This window comes from Botryllus schlosseri, chromosome 14, assembly GCF_051294905.1.
Source record: "Botryllus schlosseri isolate E-star chromosome 14, Bs_hap1, whole genome shotgun sequence".
Lineage (NCBI taxonomy): Eukaryota > Metazoa > Chordata > Ascidiacea > Stolidobranchia > Styelidae > Botryllus > Botryllus schlosseri.
Genome location: NC_137249.1, coordinates 438,727 through 457,642, shown reverse-complemented (window position 1 = coordinate 457,642; position 18,916 = coordinate 438,727). Strand labels below are relative to the sequence as shown.

General features: G+C 39.5%; 3 protein-coding genes across 5 annotated transcripts in view; 2 read left to right on the top strand and 1 right to left on the bottom strand.

The window, feature by feature from the left end:
• LOC145455305 (uncharacterized) overlaps positions 1-13,617 on the top strand; it is a 105,805-nt gene extending 92,188 nt beyond the window's left edge. Inside the window, exon 18 of the mRNA XM_080333262.1 lies at positions 13,005-13,617. Coding sequence (XP_080189388.1) covers positions 13,005-13,172 — 168 coding nt within the window. The 3' untranslated portion in view covers positions 13,173-13,617. The remainder of the gene's footprint in view (positions 1-13,004) is intronic.
• LOC145455317 (uncharacterized) overlaps positions 1-18,023 on the bottom strand; it is a 32,770-nt gene extending 14,747 nt beyond the window's left edge. Inside the window, exon 1 of one of the 2 annotated variants that reach the window (XM_080333284.1) lies at positions 15,987-18,023. In XM_080333284.1, coding sequence (XP_080189410.1) covers positions 15,987-16,224 — 238 coding nt within the window. In that variant the 5' untranslated portion in view covers positions 16,225-18,023. The remainder of the gene's footprint in view (positions 1-15,986) is intronic. The other variant, XM_080333282.1, reaches the window with a different exon arrangement.
• Positions 4,878-8,467, top strand: LOC145455319 (uncharacterized). Of its 2 annotated transcripts, none has more exons than XM_080333287.1 (5): positions 4,878-5,228; positions 6,395-6,557; positions 6,639-6,706; positions 6,773-6,945; positions 7,655-8,467. In XM_080333287.1, the coding sequence occupies exons 1-5, from the start codon at positions 4,985-4,987 to the stop codon at positions 7,886-7,888; spliced, it is 882 nt and encodes a 293-aa protein (XP_080189413.1). In that variant the 5' UTR covers positions 4,878-4,984; the 3' UTR covers positions 7,889-8,467. The 2 variants fall into 2 exon arrangements, with proteins under 2 accessions (XP_080189413.1, XP_080189412.1); XM_080333286.1 differs by having other exon boundaries at positions 4,887-5,228; positions 6,770-6,945.
• Positions 18,024-18,916: the final 893 nt, after the last annotated feature.

The following is an 18,916-nucleotide window of genomic DNA, read 5'->3' as shown; positions in this document are numbered from 1 at the left end:
GATAATTATATCACGGTCTATGATCTTGACATTTGTGGCCTTGCGGGAAGTATTTCCTTAAATAATATCTCAACATTTGTTAGAAAATATGCTGGGTAATACAGGGGTTTTTCAAACTACTCAGAATTGCTTCGCAGGCCGCATGCGGCCTGCGGGCCTTATGTTCGACACCGCTAACCTAGGCCATCATTATTCGAGAAATTGACAAGAATATGAAAAGTCACAGTATGTCATACTATAGCGTCTCAAAGTTTCCAAGTTGTAACTGTGTTGATGACTGCATAATCTTTGTTCAGATTATAGAAGCACGGCCCAAAGTACATTCCTTCAACTGCTGCTGAAGTTTTGATGAAGCCCTCTTCATTGAGGCAGTTGCTGACTGATGATCTCCACAAGAAAGACTGGATTTTCGTCATTATCCACACTTACTGTTTTTTTACGTGTTCCCGCACCAAATAAACCTGATTCAAATTTACTGGTCTCAGGAACGTAATGCAAGGTACCAGACGAGTATATTGATATTACAGCAGATTTCTGTTACCTTTAGTTACGGAAATTTTCCGTAAAATTTCCTACGGTCAGCATATGTAAAATCATATTACGAGGAGAGTTATTTCAAACTTACTGGTCTCATCAGCGTAAAACTGCTGCACTGGACCAGACCAGTAACTTGGTATACAGCCGTAATCCGTTACATCAGGTAACGCGAATTTTCCGTAAAAATTTTAACAGTCAGTCTTTGTAAAAATAAATTACGATCTATAATATTTACGGGAAAATATTTTTCAAATTTACCGGTCTCAGAGTCGTAAAACTGCTGCCAGGACCAGACCAGTAATTTGGCATAGAATATTTTTAACAGTGTAGGCCTATAGAACAAGCACGCAAAGCCTACTTGATTACGCTGAAAAAGTAGATGTGCTCCGTTACTGACCACTTCTGCATTTCAACTACTCAAAATATCCAATCGCCATCCTCCAAACGAAAATAGTGTAATCTACCGATTTTATGGTTCCACCGTACCGAATTAAGTCATCGACGCTTTACGAAATAAAAATTCTCTTTTTCATGCTCTTTTCTCGTATTTGTTCTTCACTGGTACTTTTCTCTGTGATCTGGACAGAAATATATACCTTAACAGGAAATTCTGCCGTGGTGTGTTTTTATGCGTAATATCTGATAACTTTCCAATTCTTGCGATAGTTGAATTCTGAAGAAGCAAATATAAGTCACTGCATCATTACCAACGAGACCTAGATGGTATTGATTTTTGTTATTAGCCACCGAATCTCAATATGTGTTCCCAAGATTCTATATCGAACCTTCATATCCTAGTATAATTTCGTAAAATATACTTTGATATATTTGAGAGTATACCCTATAACTGCAAATGTCACTCGAATAAGTTGACTAGGCACTAAAGTTCTTGAATGCTTTCTTTTTGAATAAGAATCATTCATATTATTGAATTGAATTGACTGAGTCAAACACTATTTGGACTCCGCAACCGTCAATGCTTGGTTCCGAAGCTACGTTGGAAAACCAACGTAATAATGTTGTGGAACGATCACTTTTCATTTCTCAGTAATAGTACTTCGCAAGAAACTATCTGCTCGTGCCATTGTCAACATCTGTAACTTACACAAATGCACACGCTTATTATGGTCAAATCGAAGTTAAATCACAGTCTCCATTCATGTTCTACAAACTAAATTCATCCATGATTTGACGCGTCATACACGATTTCATTGGAAAATAACTTGTACTTTAAAATTATTTTTGTTTCATGATTACAAAATGGAATTTGCACGCAAACGCACACAGTAAAACTAACTATACCCGCCACAAAACTAAAAGCCCGAGTAACGCAATTTCTCTGCCACTAAATTTCTTCGACATTACAGACTATAACGAATGTCAACGTGAGACGAAGTCATATTTGGAATCAAACGACATACCAAATAATTTATGTAGCCTCCAGTAAATCGTTGCATTACTTCATTTTGCCCGAGGGCGTGTTGATTGCAAATATGTGAAAGCTGATAAATATTGTCATAAGTATTGTATATACTCAGAAGCAAGATTCTATTAGCTCATAATTCAAATTTGATTATATTTACAAACACATTCAGCAAGTCACGTCAATGATGCGAATAAATGTACGTTGGGTAATTATAAAAGGTTCAAACAACTTTAGCAAGCATGCAAAGCCTATAGCAAGGGTCGCCAACAGCGGCACGCTAAATCATTTGATGCACAGAAGATAACCATGCGATGTATTTGCCAGAAGTGACACAGAGCTGGTATACTTAAGTGGAGTCTTCTTGAGTCTTGAGTCTTTTTCGGCGGATTTTATATATCTAGGAAAATTGTCCGCGCTTCACGTGATTTACTGGAACCTGATTTCTTGATTATAATGAGGGAACCATCTCCTAAAAATATATATATAAATATATAAATATTTTTCAAATATGCATAATGTGCAGAAATGGGTTCACCCGTATCAGACATTATGAAAGAACGACAGCCTAATATCGTATGAAACCGTCGGACACTTTAGGGCAGGCTACGGGAGTGCGATGACAGTCGGCTATATCAGTGGTTCCCAACGTGGGCGATATCGTCCCCCAGGGGGTGATTTGGTGATCTAGGTGGGCGAAAATAACGCATGGGGCGATGGGGGGGGGGGGAGGGGGGGCGAAAACGTTGGAACTTTCAGTCAAATATGATTCATTATATATATGCTTGATTTTTCGCTCAGTTAAATTTATATGAAATCGATATTTCGCGGCCATATTTCGAAAAGCCAGACTCATTACAGACTGGCAGAAAACCGACATTACTGCAGGGAAACCGGTTGGTACATTTATCCCAGTTTTAACATCTATGGAAACCAGGGTTGCAATCCGTCGTTACAAAATATAAACTAATCACACTCAACCATTTTCCGAACTTGAAGTGACTAGCAGCTAAAAAATTGGAAAGTATCAATATTCTCAGTTTATAATTTTTTGGAAATAATACGTTTTTAAAAATAAGTAAAAATTTCAAAATTTCGATTTTACTAGGCATACCGTTAGTATTTTCTTTCACTGCAAATATGTTTTTCATCGTAAAATTTCATCATATCGATTCCCCGTAAATCAAAATTTTGTATGAAATATTTGTAATTGATTCACTCAAAGTTATTTAAAAAGCTGTCAGCCAGGCCTGTGTTTTGCTAATCGGTTTTTGACCTATATGTTCTGAGTTGAGGAACCGCACAGCAAACTTTGAAACAAAATGCATCATTTTGAAATTTTGAAATGAAATATCCCCAAGATGAGTTGCACCCAATCTTTGAAAATTTAGCAATATGTAGGACTGTCCTAGTATTTGCTAAAGCAGGCATTAGATCGAAAGATTGGCATCACAATTTTGAGTTACGATGTTTTGCGTATTGGCACACTTTTTCTGCTGTCAAATACAAATTCTGTTGAGCGGAACTACAATTTATGATATTTTATTGGTAGCAGAGCGACACCTGCCAGTCGTGAAAATTTCATGGTCATGAGGGTATCCCTTCACAAGTTTTTCATTCAGAGTCGTAGTCCACGGTCGACAAGGAGGAAACGTTCTTCTTCCTTGCTCTCCTTCTCATGACGGTTTCCGCTCGTACTCTTGGCCTCTGCCGTCTGGGGAGGAATATAAGAGGTCGGACTAGTGTGCAGATGACTCGCAAATCTTGTTTACTCTTCAAAAACTTTTGAATTTCTAGACTCGCTTCTCGAGATTGGACCTAGTATTTACACAGGAACGAACAGACAGCAACAAGTAAGATAGGAGCCTCCAAACAAGAGATTCTCAATCTACCCCTATATATGATTTCTGCTCCAATTTAACTATAGGAATAAATTGAAATTCAATAAAAATTCTAGTACAACAATAACCTGCATTTCCAGCTATCTCTTGACTTGTTATTCTGTTTTATCAGTCACGGGTATTGGAATATATATTTAAAATATAATTGGATCTGGATTGAACTACACATGAAAAAAAATTTGATCAGCCATGGACCAGGAATGCATTTGGAATTTTCAAGACTGGGCTTGGACCCAAAATATCACTGGTACTGACTACCATTCACTGAATAAACCTGTTATTTAATTTTAATCACGTTTCTTACCTTTTTCAAAAGATTTGAAAAATTGGGTGGCCATGTTTTTTGAAATTTTACAATGAGCAAAAAGGACCTGATCTAAAAAAAACTCCATTTTATTTTGAAGTGTGGGATATCGCAGCCGCGTTTCCGTGTTCGTTCTCGAGCGACTTCGAATTCGAAACCCCGTCAACGAATATCTGAGAGTAAAGATAGGAAGTGACGTCACTCTACCTTGCGACACAACCGGCAATCCGGAGCCGAATATCGTCTGGAGAACTCCGTGGGGAGAAATCGCCTCGCTCACAAGATACGTGGAAGGGTGAGACTATAGAATGTAAAGGGATCGCCAGACAGGACGCCTATTGCCGAAAACCTAGCCTATAGCCGGAAACCTAGCCGATAGCCGAAAACCTATGCGATACAGACAGGTCGCGTACGAAGAAGCGTTCTCTCGTTTTTCGCGAGCCTGGCCGAAAGCCTACCGGCGCGAATCGAGTTAAAATATTTTTAACTTTATCGGCTATCGGCGCCGACGGCTGGTCGTTCGTCGTGTGCTTCAGTCGTATTCGGCTTGCTGGGCGATGTTTTGTTGAGTGTTGTGAATCGCAGGGAGAAGAGATGCTGTGGCAGTGGCGTTGTTGTTTGAAATAACAGTACTTATTTACTTCAATTGTAGTGGAGTACAGTGCCAATATTGTTTACCGCATTGTATACCGGTACTTGTTGAGAACAATATGAGATGGTCGGCAATCATGGCACCAGATATGTTGGTATATTGAATCATTGATAAATATACAGATAGATAGATAGATATAGATAGATAGATAGATCGGTAGATATAATATGTTGGGGCTCAGTTCTTGTGATGGAAAGGGCCCTATTGTTTTTACTCATATTTTCTTGTATGCAGTGACAGGCCTATTTATATGCTGTGCATTTGATATGAATTTTAATGAGGATCTGATCGAGAGCGTCCGGGACTACCCAGTGCTCTATGACTCCACACATACGAAATTTTTGGATAAAATACGAAAAGATAATATTTGGATAAAGATCAGCGAAAAACTCGCTAAATACGATACAACAGGTAAGCATGACGAGTTTATGGTTATGAGTGTATGGTATGGTATAGCCCCAGTGGTTCTCAACCGGGGGTCTGCGAAGCAATTTAAGGGGGTCTGCGAGACGCGAGACCTATAAATTTTTAAAATGATTGATAAACGAATTTCAAATATTTTAAATTAGGGAAATCACGACGCAGTTTTGCTCCCCAACTACTAAATCCTCATGACTCACATCATCAGAATAATCGCCGGGCATGAAATATCGTACTGTGTAAATTCATTTTAATTGCCAAATTGCCAATAACCTACTGATACAATCATTTTGCTGTTTAGAGACATTTTGTTGGAGTTTGTGGAAAAATAAAAATACTGGTAAGGAGATAGTTAATTGTTTGCAAAACCTTTTCAATTTAAAGATGTCAGTCGAACATAAAAATTCCTCAAGTATTTTCCCTAATTTGTCCCAATGTCTTACTTTTTAGAGGTAAGTGCATGACTGCACCGCTAATATTGCACTCCACCCCAGCTCCAGTAATGTTGTTTTATAATATGAAATACTATGACCTTACAAACATGAATTCACGCAACTTACACATACCATGAAAATATAGTATTTGTCATTTTTCTGCCCAACCTCAAATCTGTTTGCTTTGTTAATATGGTAGGACTGTAGAATGACATTGTGGGAACAACATAGTTGAAGGAATCTGTCCATCAGAAAATTGTTCTGTGAAAAAATTGCACGTCTCATCTTGGCCTCCTCACCCCTACCATTTGTGTAAACAATGCATAACGGAGGATGCAGTGGTATCACCCCGGGAAGTCTAGACTGATCCTATTGTCTATGCAATGTCCTATTTGTCGACCTACACACACTGCTCTTGTTATGCATGTGCAATAGGGGTGTCAAAAAAACAAACTTTTTTTATTCATATTTCGAGACTTAGTTGTCAAATCGTGAGTTTACCTAAAAAAAGTACGTTGCACACCAAATTTTACTCAATTCCAACCAGAGAAACCGAGGTCAGTCGAATTGACATTTCGGCTATTTTGGAAATAATAGTATTTACGGTGACCAATTTCGTCACACCGACATGACCAAAAATTGTCCGGTAGGGAGTTGTAAATAAATGTATTATGTCACAGTATAATGATTGATGTTTTTTATTAATTTTCACATTGTTTACAGCGACAAACTGCAAAAAACGTTGGAAACAACTCCGAGACAGGTTCAGCAAATATGTTGGCGAGTTGAAGAAAGCCAAAAGCAGTGGCTCTGCCGCAAGCACTATCAAGGAGTTTACTCATTATCAGTCCATGTCTTTTCTGCTTGATCATTTGAAGCATAAACCGTAAGTCCTAACATCATATAAATATCTATAACTACAAGATGGCCCACATTTCTTACTTGGTATTGCTTATTTTGCGATCAGAACTATTGGAAATGTTGCACCAGATTCTGATGGGAATGGAGATAGACTGGATGTTTCTTCAAATACTGGTAACCTGCCACAGGATGAATTCATGTGTTTGGTCTGCTTCACGTGTGCAACTTTGTTAACAGCAGAATCAAGCCAAGAAGAAGATGTAATGCAAGTTCATGAATCTCAAGAAGATGTAAGCCAGGTTATGCCTGATGATAGTAGAAATGAGGTAGAGTGTGCGGATCAGCCAACAAGCTCACATACCGAAGTTGTCTCTAGAAAGAGGAAGAAATATGCTGATAAACAAGAATTCCAGGTGAGTTGGATGTGATGAAGGCTTATAGACAAAACGCCTGATTTAGCCGATTGAGTCGAAATATATTCACAATTATGAGAGAAAGTCTTTTCGCGTCTGCGCTCGCAGAAAGATCGTTGACGATGAAATTAGGCACAAAATAATATGATTGTCGTATATTAGCGGAAATCTTCGATATCGAGATGTCCAGATGCCGAATAGACCTGTCCTTGCAAACTGAGCCCAGTGGGCGGTATACAGTCGACCCGCAATATACCCAAGTAATAATAATATTAACTTTGAAAATTTTACGCGCCTGGTGCGGCTAGTTGGCAGCGCACTCGTTCGTCAATTTCATGTGGCCCTTTAGCCGAAAAGGCTGGCCACCCCTGGTCTATATAGATTAGGTTAGTTATCTATAGTAATCTAGAGTCTGTCAGCCGTCAGTAACATTGGTTGCAGCAACAAAGATGAAAATAATCTTGATTTCGCGAAGGCCTGCTGTTGAATTATGTGAACTCAGTAGATATGGTTGTTGCATAATAGCATCTTATGAAATACGTCGGAGCCGGAGCTACCCCTCAAATAACTAGCTCCAGCTCCGGCTGAATTTTATGTAGAGCCCCGGCTCCAGCTCCGGTAAAAATGCATGGCACCGGCTCCAGAGCCCTGCTTATAGTACAAGTAAAGTTATTGAAAGTGGTGATATTCTTATATTTTCCATATGCAGGCCGCAATATCCGACTTCATGAGCCAAAACGTTAAATCAATGAATGACTTTACTGCTCATCTTGCAAACCGTCCAAGAAACGAATATGCCCACTTTAGCAGCATGGTTGCAAAGATGCTGGAGAAATTGCCACCAGTCAAAGCTATTTCTACAATGAGCTGTATTATGCAATTCATGGGTGAGCAGATGTCTTCACTCGAGACACAAGTTATTGATGCACAGGATGCAGAATGATGTATGTTGTATGACGACTGGATATGTGCAACTGGAACTATAACTACTCGCTTTTGAAAATCGGAAACTAGAACGATTCAATTTTCAAAATCTGCAATTAGAACTAGGACTTACTCAGTTTTCGAAATCCGTAACTTAGTCATCACGTCAATTAACTAAATTGGTAGATTGCACAAGTCTGGCTGTATGTTTTTGACATTGTTGTTTGCCTCTGTGTTGATACATGCTAAATTCTCTTCGCTGCATTTTTTGCTTTTGACATTTTTCATGTCTTTCGCTGTGGTTCTACCTTTCTTATGCGGTAACTTGCCCCTAGTTCTCGTTCTTGATCTGTGATATTCTGTACTTAGTTGTATGTGTTTCGTTATACCCTAATGTCAAACTATGTTCGCACAAGCAATTTCCATATCTTCTTCAGTAAAAACTGTTTCAATATGAATGCATTAACTTGCCCCTATAGTACTCGTTCTTGATCTGTGATATACTATACTTCGTTATACACTGCTTAACACTATGTTCACACAAGCAATTTTCATATTTTCTTTAATAAAAACTGTTCCAGTAATGTGAATGAAAGAATATTAATGTTTTGGAACAGTGGTTAACAATCAAATGTACATCGGATAGTGTCATTTCGTCTAGCAATATTTTCAAAAGCAGATTTGGGGTCCCAGAATATCCAAAGCAGATTTGTGGTCCACCAGAGTCGATGAGCTCACACGCGATTTACCACTGCTTCTTGCCATGCAACTCTGCCAATACTGCTCATAAAGTAATTGGTAAATTTCTCCCTCACCTCCTTTGCTTCGTTGCTGTACATATTGGACCCCAGTCTCCCAGTTCGAGACGTGGTCCCGGTTTGAGAAGTGGTTGTAGGGCCTCCAAAATCACTGGAAGTGGCTGGTGCGATGCCAAGGTTTGAGAGTGTGCACGAGGATCTTAGCTGCAAGAAGTTGTGCAAACAACATGCAGCTTTCGTAATGTCAGTGGCAAGTTTGGGCTCGGCAGTAATGGTGCCCCGGAACACTCTCCACCGCGCTGCCATCACGCCAAATGCGTTTTCAATGACACGCCGTGCACGTGATAATCGGTAATTGAAAATAGATTTGTGCGATGGCAATTGTTTGCCGGGATAGGGTCTCATCAGATTCCTGCGGAATGGAAATGCCGCATCTCCAACTATGACGTAGGGAACACGTACATCTGTCCCAGGTACTGAGGTAGGCAGCCATCATCAGGCACATTTAGTTGACCATTCATGAACTTACTTCCGAAGGTCGAATTCGAAAATACCCCACCATCACTATGTCTCCCCGAATCACCTATGTCTACCAGAGTGAAGCAAAGCTGTGAGTCACATGCAGCGAGAAGCACAATACTATAATTTCCCTTGTAGTTATAAAATTCTGATCCCGACTTGGCACTTGGCAGGGGCCTCAATGGTAATATGTTTTCCATCAATGGCACCAAGGCACATTGGAAAATCCCATTTCTCTTGGAATCCCTTTGATATTCTTGCTGCCAATAACGACTCAATGTCACCGTCCTCCAACTCCACGTCCATTTCCAATGCTCCTTCCGCGTCCATTTCCAGTCAGTCAACAATGTTTTGATCGCAACCATATTTTGTTCGGCCCGCGAAAACGCGGTCCGATACACACCAATGAAGCGGAAAGCCGAAAGCCAGCCGAAAGCCTGCCGATAGCCGAAAACCGATGCGCTTCGGCTATAGGTTAGGTTTTCGGCAATAGGCGTCCTGTCTGGCGATCCCTTAAACGTGGAATGGCAGCGACCGATTTTGCAGCTTCGTTCCGCTTCGCTGAAGCTTTACTCAGACTTATTTTACGGCTGCTACTGAAGGATTGCTGGCAATCCAAAAGTTGTCTTCCAGAGCTCAGAATTTACTGAATCCGGTCTTGATCGAAAGCTACTATCGCACTGATTTCGAAAATATCAATCAAAATATGGAGAAGCGCCGTACTGAGATGAAAAACCACCCTCAACATCTAAAATCTGCATTTTTCAGAACAATCGGATGAACGCAAAACAATGAACATAACAATGACCCATTGCGGCTCTTCGATTGTTCGGACAATGCCGATAATTCAGACTTGGAGGGCGAATTCTAAGCGGTTCAGTGCCTGATCATATTTTTATTTACATTTTCGGAATCAGTGCGACAATAGCTTTCGAACAAGACCAGATTCAGTAAATTCCGAGCTCTGGAAGACAACTTTTGGATTGCCAGAAATCCTACAGTAGCTGCCGTAAAATAAGTCTGAGTAAAGCTTCAGCGAAGCGGAACGAAGCTGCAAAATCGGTCGCTGCCATTCCACGTTTACATTCTATAGTGAGACATTCAAATTTAATATGAATATGCTATTCAATTGTATATTGAAGTTCTGTACCTCAAAGAAGCTGTTCAAATGTACATTTCTATGTTCCCTACTATCATTTGCATTATCTTTTATCGTCAGTTTTTTTGTCACGGACAGCATAATCTCCAAATTTTCGAATTTATTCACCTGATTACTGAGGTTTCAAAAATTAATTTCCGTGATATTCTTCAATCACAATATTTTCACTGTGATTTTTGATTAACATTTTAAAGATTTTTTACTGGCATTGTTTGTTAATATGATTCATGTTAATACTAGGGTTTGGCAAGATCGAGTGCCTGAGTGATTCGATTCTGAATCAAGTATCCGAGTATCACTCGTGACGTTTAACAGTGTGAATGATAGGGAAAGTTAAATTATGTACTTTTTATGTGACTGGAAATAATGCGATACCAGTTTTACATTACATTAAAGATTTTTTTTTCTAACATACCTATTTCATTGCACTGTTTGACAATGCTGTAGGGATGTATGCGTCGAACATAAATGATCACCACTAACTTGCGTATCTTTGTACCACATGCTTCATGTGCTTCGATGCGGCCACGTGAGGCTTACAATTACAACTTTTCACGGCGGAAAATATTATCGAAACTATTCTTCTGGGAATTGATAAATAACTCTTAGTTTCAAGGAGAGTGTAATTTCACTACCAGGCTTTAGAATTAATACTCAATTGAGATTCAAGTACTCGAAACATTTTGCTCAGCCTTAATTATTACAGACCAAATATTCTAGGCTTACCATATTTTAAGGACAGTTTTTCAGAAATGTTCAACTTGCAAAACCGGAGTAAAATTCTCAAAAACCGGTTAATTTTTCCCACTTTGTGATCGGTTAACTAAAAAAAGAAAAAAAAAACATCACTTCTGCTCAGAGCTCAAAATAACGTTTTTTACTCCACATTGCCAGGTGGATGACTGAAAAAAAAAAAAAGGGTCAGCTTTTAGCTCAGAGCTAAAATCACCGTTTTTAACTCCGAAACACCCGCCGGAGCCTTCACTTCTGTGCTAATATGCGGCATATCGCTCGCGATTTGCTCTAAATCTGCCTGAATTTTCAAAAAAGAGGACAAAATCTCAGAAAAGAGGACAAAAGGGCGTCCTCCGATGACACTTTCAAAAAAGTCAAAAAAGAGGACAAATCCTCTTAAAAGAGGACGTGTGGTAAGCCTAAAATATTCACACATCTTGCATATGACTCACCATGTTGCCAAGGTGAGAGTCATTCTAAAAGCTTTTAGTGAATAAACCAACAATATCAAGTTGCGGTGAAAACCCTTTCTGCTGTCTGATGACGAATGGTGTCGTCGCAGGCTGGAAGTTCTTTGGAACGGTTCGCTCCGAATCCCCAACATGAGATCCCAACTCTCAGGTTTGTTCGAATGCGTGGCTCGAACCGAGCTCGAACTCAGAACGAGAAAGGTTTCCATATCGCTGAGTCTGGACGTTGGTGTTTTAGGCTAATTATACTTCTACTCAAATTTTCTGTTTTTTTTTAACGAAAATCTTCGTGCTTGGTTCACTTGAGATTTTGTGAAGTGTTTCGTATATCGCATTTTGTTAAGTTATTGCTATTTTTACTTGTAGCATGTAGAGAGGCTACGACTACTTCGTACTAACTACTAAAGATTTTTTAGACTATTTCTACTTCTACTTGAGTTTCCTGTTTTTTGACGATTATTCAACTTTTCATGCTCATAATTTTGTAAAGTATTTTGTATATTGACTACGTATGTCTATCGCTAGTTCTACTGGAAGGAGTTTTGACATGTCTTTCAAATCGCTACTTGTACTTGCAATTAATTAGAAATTTACAGAATTATTTCTACTTCTACGTGAAGCAGTTTTGACATGTCTTTGGAATTGTTACTTGTACTTGCAATTAAGTGCAAATGTAGGGCGTTACTTGTACTTCTACTCGTAGCAGCTTGGAGATGTCTGTGACATTGCTACATGTACTTTCAATTCCTGGCTTTATTTCTGCTTGAAACATCTACCACAATGTGTGCAGATGACGCGTTTCCCGCCCCGGTTCGTGTCTCCGCCTAGCGGCATGTTCGTTGTCAAACTTGGTAAGTCGATTTCTCTTCCGTGTGCTGCCAAAGGTTTTCCAGAACCGGAAACAAAATGGATGCTGGCCGGTGGAGGCAGACCTAATGAGGTAAGTTGCGAGGATGTGTATGCTTTGAATCATGACCGGCCTCGCGCTGTAGTAGAAATTAAGATGATAGATCTAGCCGAGTGAGAATGAAGGGCTTCTATATCAGTGGTTCTCAACCGGTCCGTCAAATATATTCTATTCAATTCCAATATGCAAGAGGTTGAATGCTTGTCCATCATTGTGAGAAATAAAACGTCAGATTCTAGATTGATGTCGAAGTTTGGAACGTAATAGAGAGCTCGTGGTCTACTTTGGACTTGCGTAAGAATGGTGCAGGCGTTGTACCAAAAAGTGTAGCATACAACTCATTTTGGACAAGTCATATGTGTAAGCTATACACGTTGACTTTTACAGAACCTTCATTAAATTCGACAGTGCAATTATGCGACAATGGACAGTATAATAGAGGCTAATTTAAAGATGTTTTGTTGGTGTTTAAGAAAAAAAAACTTGTTTTACCTGTGATAAATATAACTGCTATTCCTGAATAGCTTCAAGATGAGCTATCGAGTGTGTGTCATATTTGATAGTCCATCATCCAGCTCATTTTTCAGGCCATTTTCTCCGGCAGTAATCGCACCGTACCTAAACTGCGTGTCGAGAAGAACGGAAATCTTTTGATACGGAATGCCGAGAGACGAGACGCGGGAACGTACCACTGCGTCATCTCAAACTATCTGGGCCAGTCCGCTTCAAAAGCCAGACTGCTTGTCACTGACTGAATTTGCTGTTATATTTGTCGTAGGCAATCTAAATCCTATAAGAGTTTATATAAGACGTTTTATTTTTCTCTATTATGTTGACGCTGCGATCTGCATCAGAGATGATCTGATGTAACATTTTCAATTCCAAATTTAAATCCAGCATTGACTTTGTCTCGCGTCTAAATGCAAGCTCAAACCCGATGATAGTTGAAATTTATTCGAAAGTCGCGTCAAAATTGAAAAGTATCACGAACTTCGTGCCCAAAGCCATGTTGTCATCACTGAATATTTAAAGAGCTCCCGATTTTATTCACGTTTCATTGTACGTTGTGCTTCCTCTAAGACGTCACGTTACGAAGATACGGTTGATTTTTGCAGCTGTTTTCAAGTTCCTGAATTCTTTTATTGCATTTTTGCGAACTATCCTTTATCCGCTAGATATACATATTTCGTTGTCACGTCACGACGATTATTTGCAGAGTTTCTCGAACTTGAGCCAAGCTAGAATAGGGTACTTTGAGGTGTTTTTAGAAGTGCTTGGAAAACTTGAAAGCAGAGACGTAATGACCCGACCCGAGTCGCAATTTTCATTGACTAGACCTGTGTATTTACTCGACTTATGCTTGTACTGCGCACTGACTCGACATATTCTATATGATTACCAGTGAACTCGGCACTTGGTGAATTCGGCCAGACAAACTCGGCACTTGGTGAACTCGGCACTTGGTGAATTCGGCCATTGGTGAATTCGGCCATTAGCGTACTCGGCCCTCGGTTTTGTAATAAAAACGCATTAAATATATATCTCAGATAAAGAAGAATCACGTGCCGTGGTAGATCGCGTAGCGGTACTGGTCACCATGATTGGTTACTGGAATGTTTGCCGGTGAACTCGGCACTAATCTTGAGATACCCCAACCCACCTCCGATCCCCCTTTTCCCCAACCGTAATATCCCTCTCCCACAAACCCTAATATACCCCTTTCCCCAACCCTAATCTTGGGATACCCTACCCCAACTTTGACCCCAACCCACATCCAATCCCAATTTCTCTAACCCTAATCTCCTCTAACTCCTAACCCTAATCTTGGGATACCCTAACCCGCCTCCAATCCCCCTTTTCCCCAACCGTAATATCCCTCTACCACAACCCTAATATACCCCTTTCCCCAACCCTAATCTTGGGATAACCTACCCCAACTTTGACCCTAACCCACATCCAATCCCCCTTTCTCTAACCCTAATATCCCCCTAACTCCCAACCCTAATCTTGGGATACCCTAATCCACCTCAAATCCCCCTTCCCCCAACCTAATATCCCCCCTTCCCTAATTTCTGAATACCCTAACCCATCTACAATCTCCCTTCCCCAAACCCAAATATCCCCCCTTCCCTAATACACAACCCTAATATCCCTCTTTCCCCAAAAACTAACACCGCCTTCCCAACCCTAATATCCCCCTTTCCCCAACCCTAATATCCGCCTCTCCAAAGGCACAAAAACAAAACAATTTACTTTGACGTTTATAAATTTTTGTTCGTGTTCGTGGGAAACATCTATTGGTGATCCTTACAACTTCGTTATTACATGAAACACAGAGATCCATCTTCTCAAAAGTCGTACGTCCGTCCCTCGCCATGTCGCCAAGTCAAATCAACATTGAGCCGACCACGCGTGCTCGATATGCGAACGTCGCGTTATCTCCCGCGCTTGCGCAATCCGTGATCACGTGATCCAATCACGCCGTGACTGCGTGATCTACGCATCCCCAGACCTCCTTACAAGATTGACGAATCACTTGATAATACTATTATTAGTTTAATAATTCCTATTAATAGCTGTTATTACACTTTAAATTCATATTCATAGTTGTTAATACACTTTATTACAAAATTTCCCGACGGCCGAATTCACCAATGGCCGAATTCACCAAGTGCCGAGTTCACCAAGTGCCGAGTTTGTCCGGCCGAATTCACCAAGTGCCGAGTTCACTGGCAACCTTCTATATGACTTGGTCAGACCCATTTGCTTCCAGCAAACCATTTTCAGCTCCCAAAAAGCGTGCCACGTCTGCTGCCCCAGTGAACACCCTCTATTTTCTGGAAAATCAAGCACTTGGCGCGCCGGATTGCTGAAGGGAGAAATTATTCGCCCAAATATACCTAGATAACAGTCTGCTGACTATCTCATTTTGCTCGCGGGCGGAGGCACCCCACCACTTCGAACTCAACCTCACCAAAGCACGCTGTGAAACTGTTACCAGGAGTTAGATTCGCAACACGGCAATAACGACGTCCTAAACATCAATCACATAGGTACTAGAATAGGTAGCATACTTATGAAATTAAGGTATTCGAAAGTATGGAATATGCATCGATATCTCAAATCTGAAACCTGACTGCCAAGTGGTCATTAGCTCACATAGCACAGTTCGGGTGAATCGAGGAATGCAAACAAAACTTGGATTCGGGCTGCGGACAAAAAAGTGCGATGTAGAAAACATTGTCGGTATGAAGGAACAAATATGTTACTATAGCACTCCAGCTTCAATCTACGTACTGTAATAATAATTGTTGAATGACGACAATTTCGAGGATTCCAACCATTCCATATCGTATACGTTGACTATATCGAGTGCAAATCGCCTCTAGGTTCGTACTACATTATTTCGAACGTATTTACACAATTATCGCATAATTATACAAATTTAGGAAAAAAAAACATTTTTTGAAATGGCCTTGTTAAACCACCGTTCCAAACTGGTTACAAACAAATTGTTTTAAAACATCATTTGTTTTGGATGCATCAGTGTATGCACACAATCGAAGTACCTGCTTTCAAGATTCTCATTTCCCTTTTCAATTCGTTATAATCCTCCCCGTCTTGAACGGATGTCCTCACGCAAGTAACAGGATATTCATTTGCGTTCAAACTAGGAGACAGCGGTCCGGGATCGCATTTAGCCAGATGACAGCCTGGCCTTGGTTTGCAGCGCATTTCCTCGTGTTGATCCGCAGCCGAAATGATCCCCAGTATGCATAACGCGATTATCCCATTCGTTATCCTCATTTCAATAAAGGTGGTCAAAGTTGTCGGCGAAGGTACACTCGATCCGAAATAGAAATAACGCTTTATTTTTCTACGTACTTCCAATTATATATGCAGTTACATATAAGACGCGTCAAAACTATTTCGAGTGGAAATGGAATATGAAAGTATTAAAGGTATTTCTATAAGTATTTGGTCGAAGTGTGGCATACTTTTTCCCTTCAGAAATCCCAGGGCACAACTTTTCGGATGATGCTAAGTGTCTAATGGCAGTATGAATAGCGATATTTTCTAATACATTCAATTGCTTTGATACAAGCGCTATTTCAACTAGTTCTATTGGCACTTTCACACATAAAATCGATCTAAACATATCTCGAAACGCGAGTAAGTGTAGAGCAAGCACACAAAGCCTATGACTACGTCGAAAAAGTAGATGGGCCCCGTTACTGACCCCCTCTGCAATTCAACTACTCAAAATATCCAATCGCCATTATCCAAACGAAAACAGTGTAATCTATACTGATATCAGGGTTACACCCTACCGAACAGTCATCGACGCTTTACGCAATAAAAATTCTTTTTTCATTCTATTTTTTCGTGTTTGTTCTTCACCGAGTCGCGAGTACTTTTCTCGGTGATCTATATACAGGAATATATATTCCCCCGGGAAATTCGGCCGTGATGTGTTTTTATGAGTAAGTCATGACTCGAGTCATCCCAACACTGTCTGAATCTCAATATGTGTTCCCATATTCTATACCGAACCTTCATCTGCGAGTATAATTTTGTAGCGTATGATATACTGAGATATGTTTGAGAGTAGCCTATATACTTCAAGTGTCACTCAAATAAGTTGACCAGTCAATAGAGTTCTTGAATGCTTTCTTTGTGAATAAGAATCTTTCGTATTATTGAATTGAATTGACCAAGTCAAACAGTATTTGGATTCGGCAACCGTCAATGCTTGGTTCCTAAGCTATGTTGGAAAACCATCACACCATGGATCATTGCCCAGTAATGGTAATTCGCAAAAAAGTATCTGCTCGTGGCATTGTCAACATTCATTACTTACACAATTGCACAGGCTTGTTATGGTGAAATCGGAGTTAAATCGAAGTCTCCTTTTACGTTTTACAAACTAAGTTGATCCATGAATGATACGTCAATCACGATATCACTGGAGAATAACTTCTCATATACTTTATAATTATTTCTGTTTTAAGATAGCATAATCGAATTCGCAAGCTCAAAGTAAAACCAGCTGTACCCGCCACTAAACTAAAAGCTCGAGTACGCAATTTCTCTGCCACTGAACTTTTACGACATTACATGCTAACGAATGTCAACGTGAGATGAAGTCATATTTGGAATTAAACGACGCATTGCTCGATTTTCCCGAGGGCGTGTTGATTACAAATATGTGAAAGCTGACAAATATTGTCATAAGTATTGTGTATATAATCAAAAGCAGGATTTTATTCAGCGCATAATTCACATTTGTTTATGTTTACATCCTGCACCTCATGTCAATGATACCAATAAATGTACGTTAGATAATTATAAAAGGTTCAATCAAACAGATAGTACCTTGCCAGACCTATTCCAACATGGACGTTCTGATTCATGATTTCACCCAAGACAGAAGATCTGAATTTTTATTTGGAATCGAAATCGCGTTGAACGTGACAAGCGGAACTATTCACAGAAACCGGAACTTACCAAACAATACAACCCGCCTATGACTCACTATGGGCAGCATGTGATTTCGATACCGTCAAAATCATTACAGAGCAAAAGTGTTCGACAGTTTATTAAGTTTAGAATTCATTTTACAAGTCCATAGTGTCAAAAGTCTTTAATACTTTGGAAAAGTACTTTCTTTCTACTCTATAAAATTCGATGCGTCTCAGTAAAATTAGTAAAAACTATACAAAATCCGGAGTGTAAAGGTCTTTAGTACATCGGAAAAGAGTAGTTTCTATATACTTTAAAAAATTCGCTGTAAAGACTTCGACGGTTTAATAAGATTAGTATTCATTTTACAAAATCCATAGTGTAAAGGTCTTTAATACATTGGAAAAGTAGTTTTATATCTACTCTACAAAAATTTATGTGAACGCGTTCGGCTGTTTAGTAAAATTATCCACTTCACATCATTCAGCGTGAAAGTGTTCGACAGTTTAATAAGTTTAGAATTAATTTTACAAAATCCACAGCATAAAAAATCTTTAGTACACTGGAAAAGGTAGTTTCTTTCTACTGTATTAAATCCGAAGCAGTTTAGTATAATTAGTATAAATAGTACAAAATCCAGAGTTTGAAAGTCTTTGTAACATCGGAATAGTGTAGTTTTTATCTACTTTACAAAAATCACCGTAAAGACTTCCATGGTTTAACACGATTAGTTTCGTCGCCACCTTCAAGAATAAAATAAATTATGTCAACTCAAATGTTGGGAGAAAATCACGTTTTGATATCCACTGAAACTTCCTTTAATACAAAATCACTGAAGTCGGTGGTGACTATATAGTCAAAATATAATTGGAACGACATGGTTCGCGATCACGAGTAGCTAATTACAATTGCAATCTAGCACGAAATGTTTTCATAAGATGAAGTGGTTTCAGTGCTTTCATTGTAGTTTTATGCATGACGGCTTGGCCACAGACTAAAGTAAATTTTAATCCTATTCTTCGCCACAGATTTCGGT

Bases quoted from the DNA above. Each gene is read 5' to 3' on its own strand.
- LOC145455319 (XM_080333286.1), top strand. From the start codon at position 4,985: ATGTTGGGGCTCAGTTCTTGTGATGGAAAGGGCCCTATTGTTTTTACT. The intron at 6,558-6,638 runs GTAAGTCCTAAC...TTTTGCGATCAG, and splicing joins GATCATTTGAAGCATAAACC to AACTATTGGAAATGTTGCAC. The intron at 6,707-6,769 runs GTAACCTGCCAC...CTTTGTTAACAG, and splicing joins GGATGTTTCTTCAAATACTG to CAGAATCAAGCCAAGAAGAA.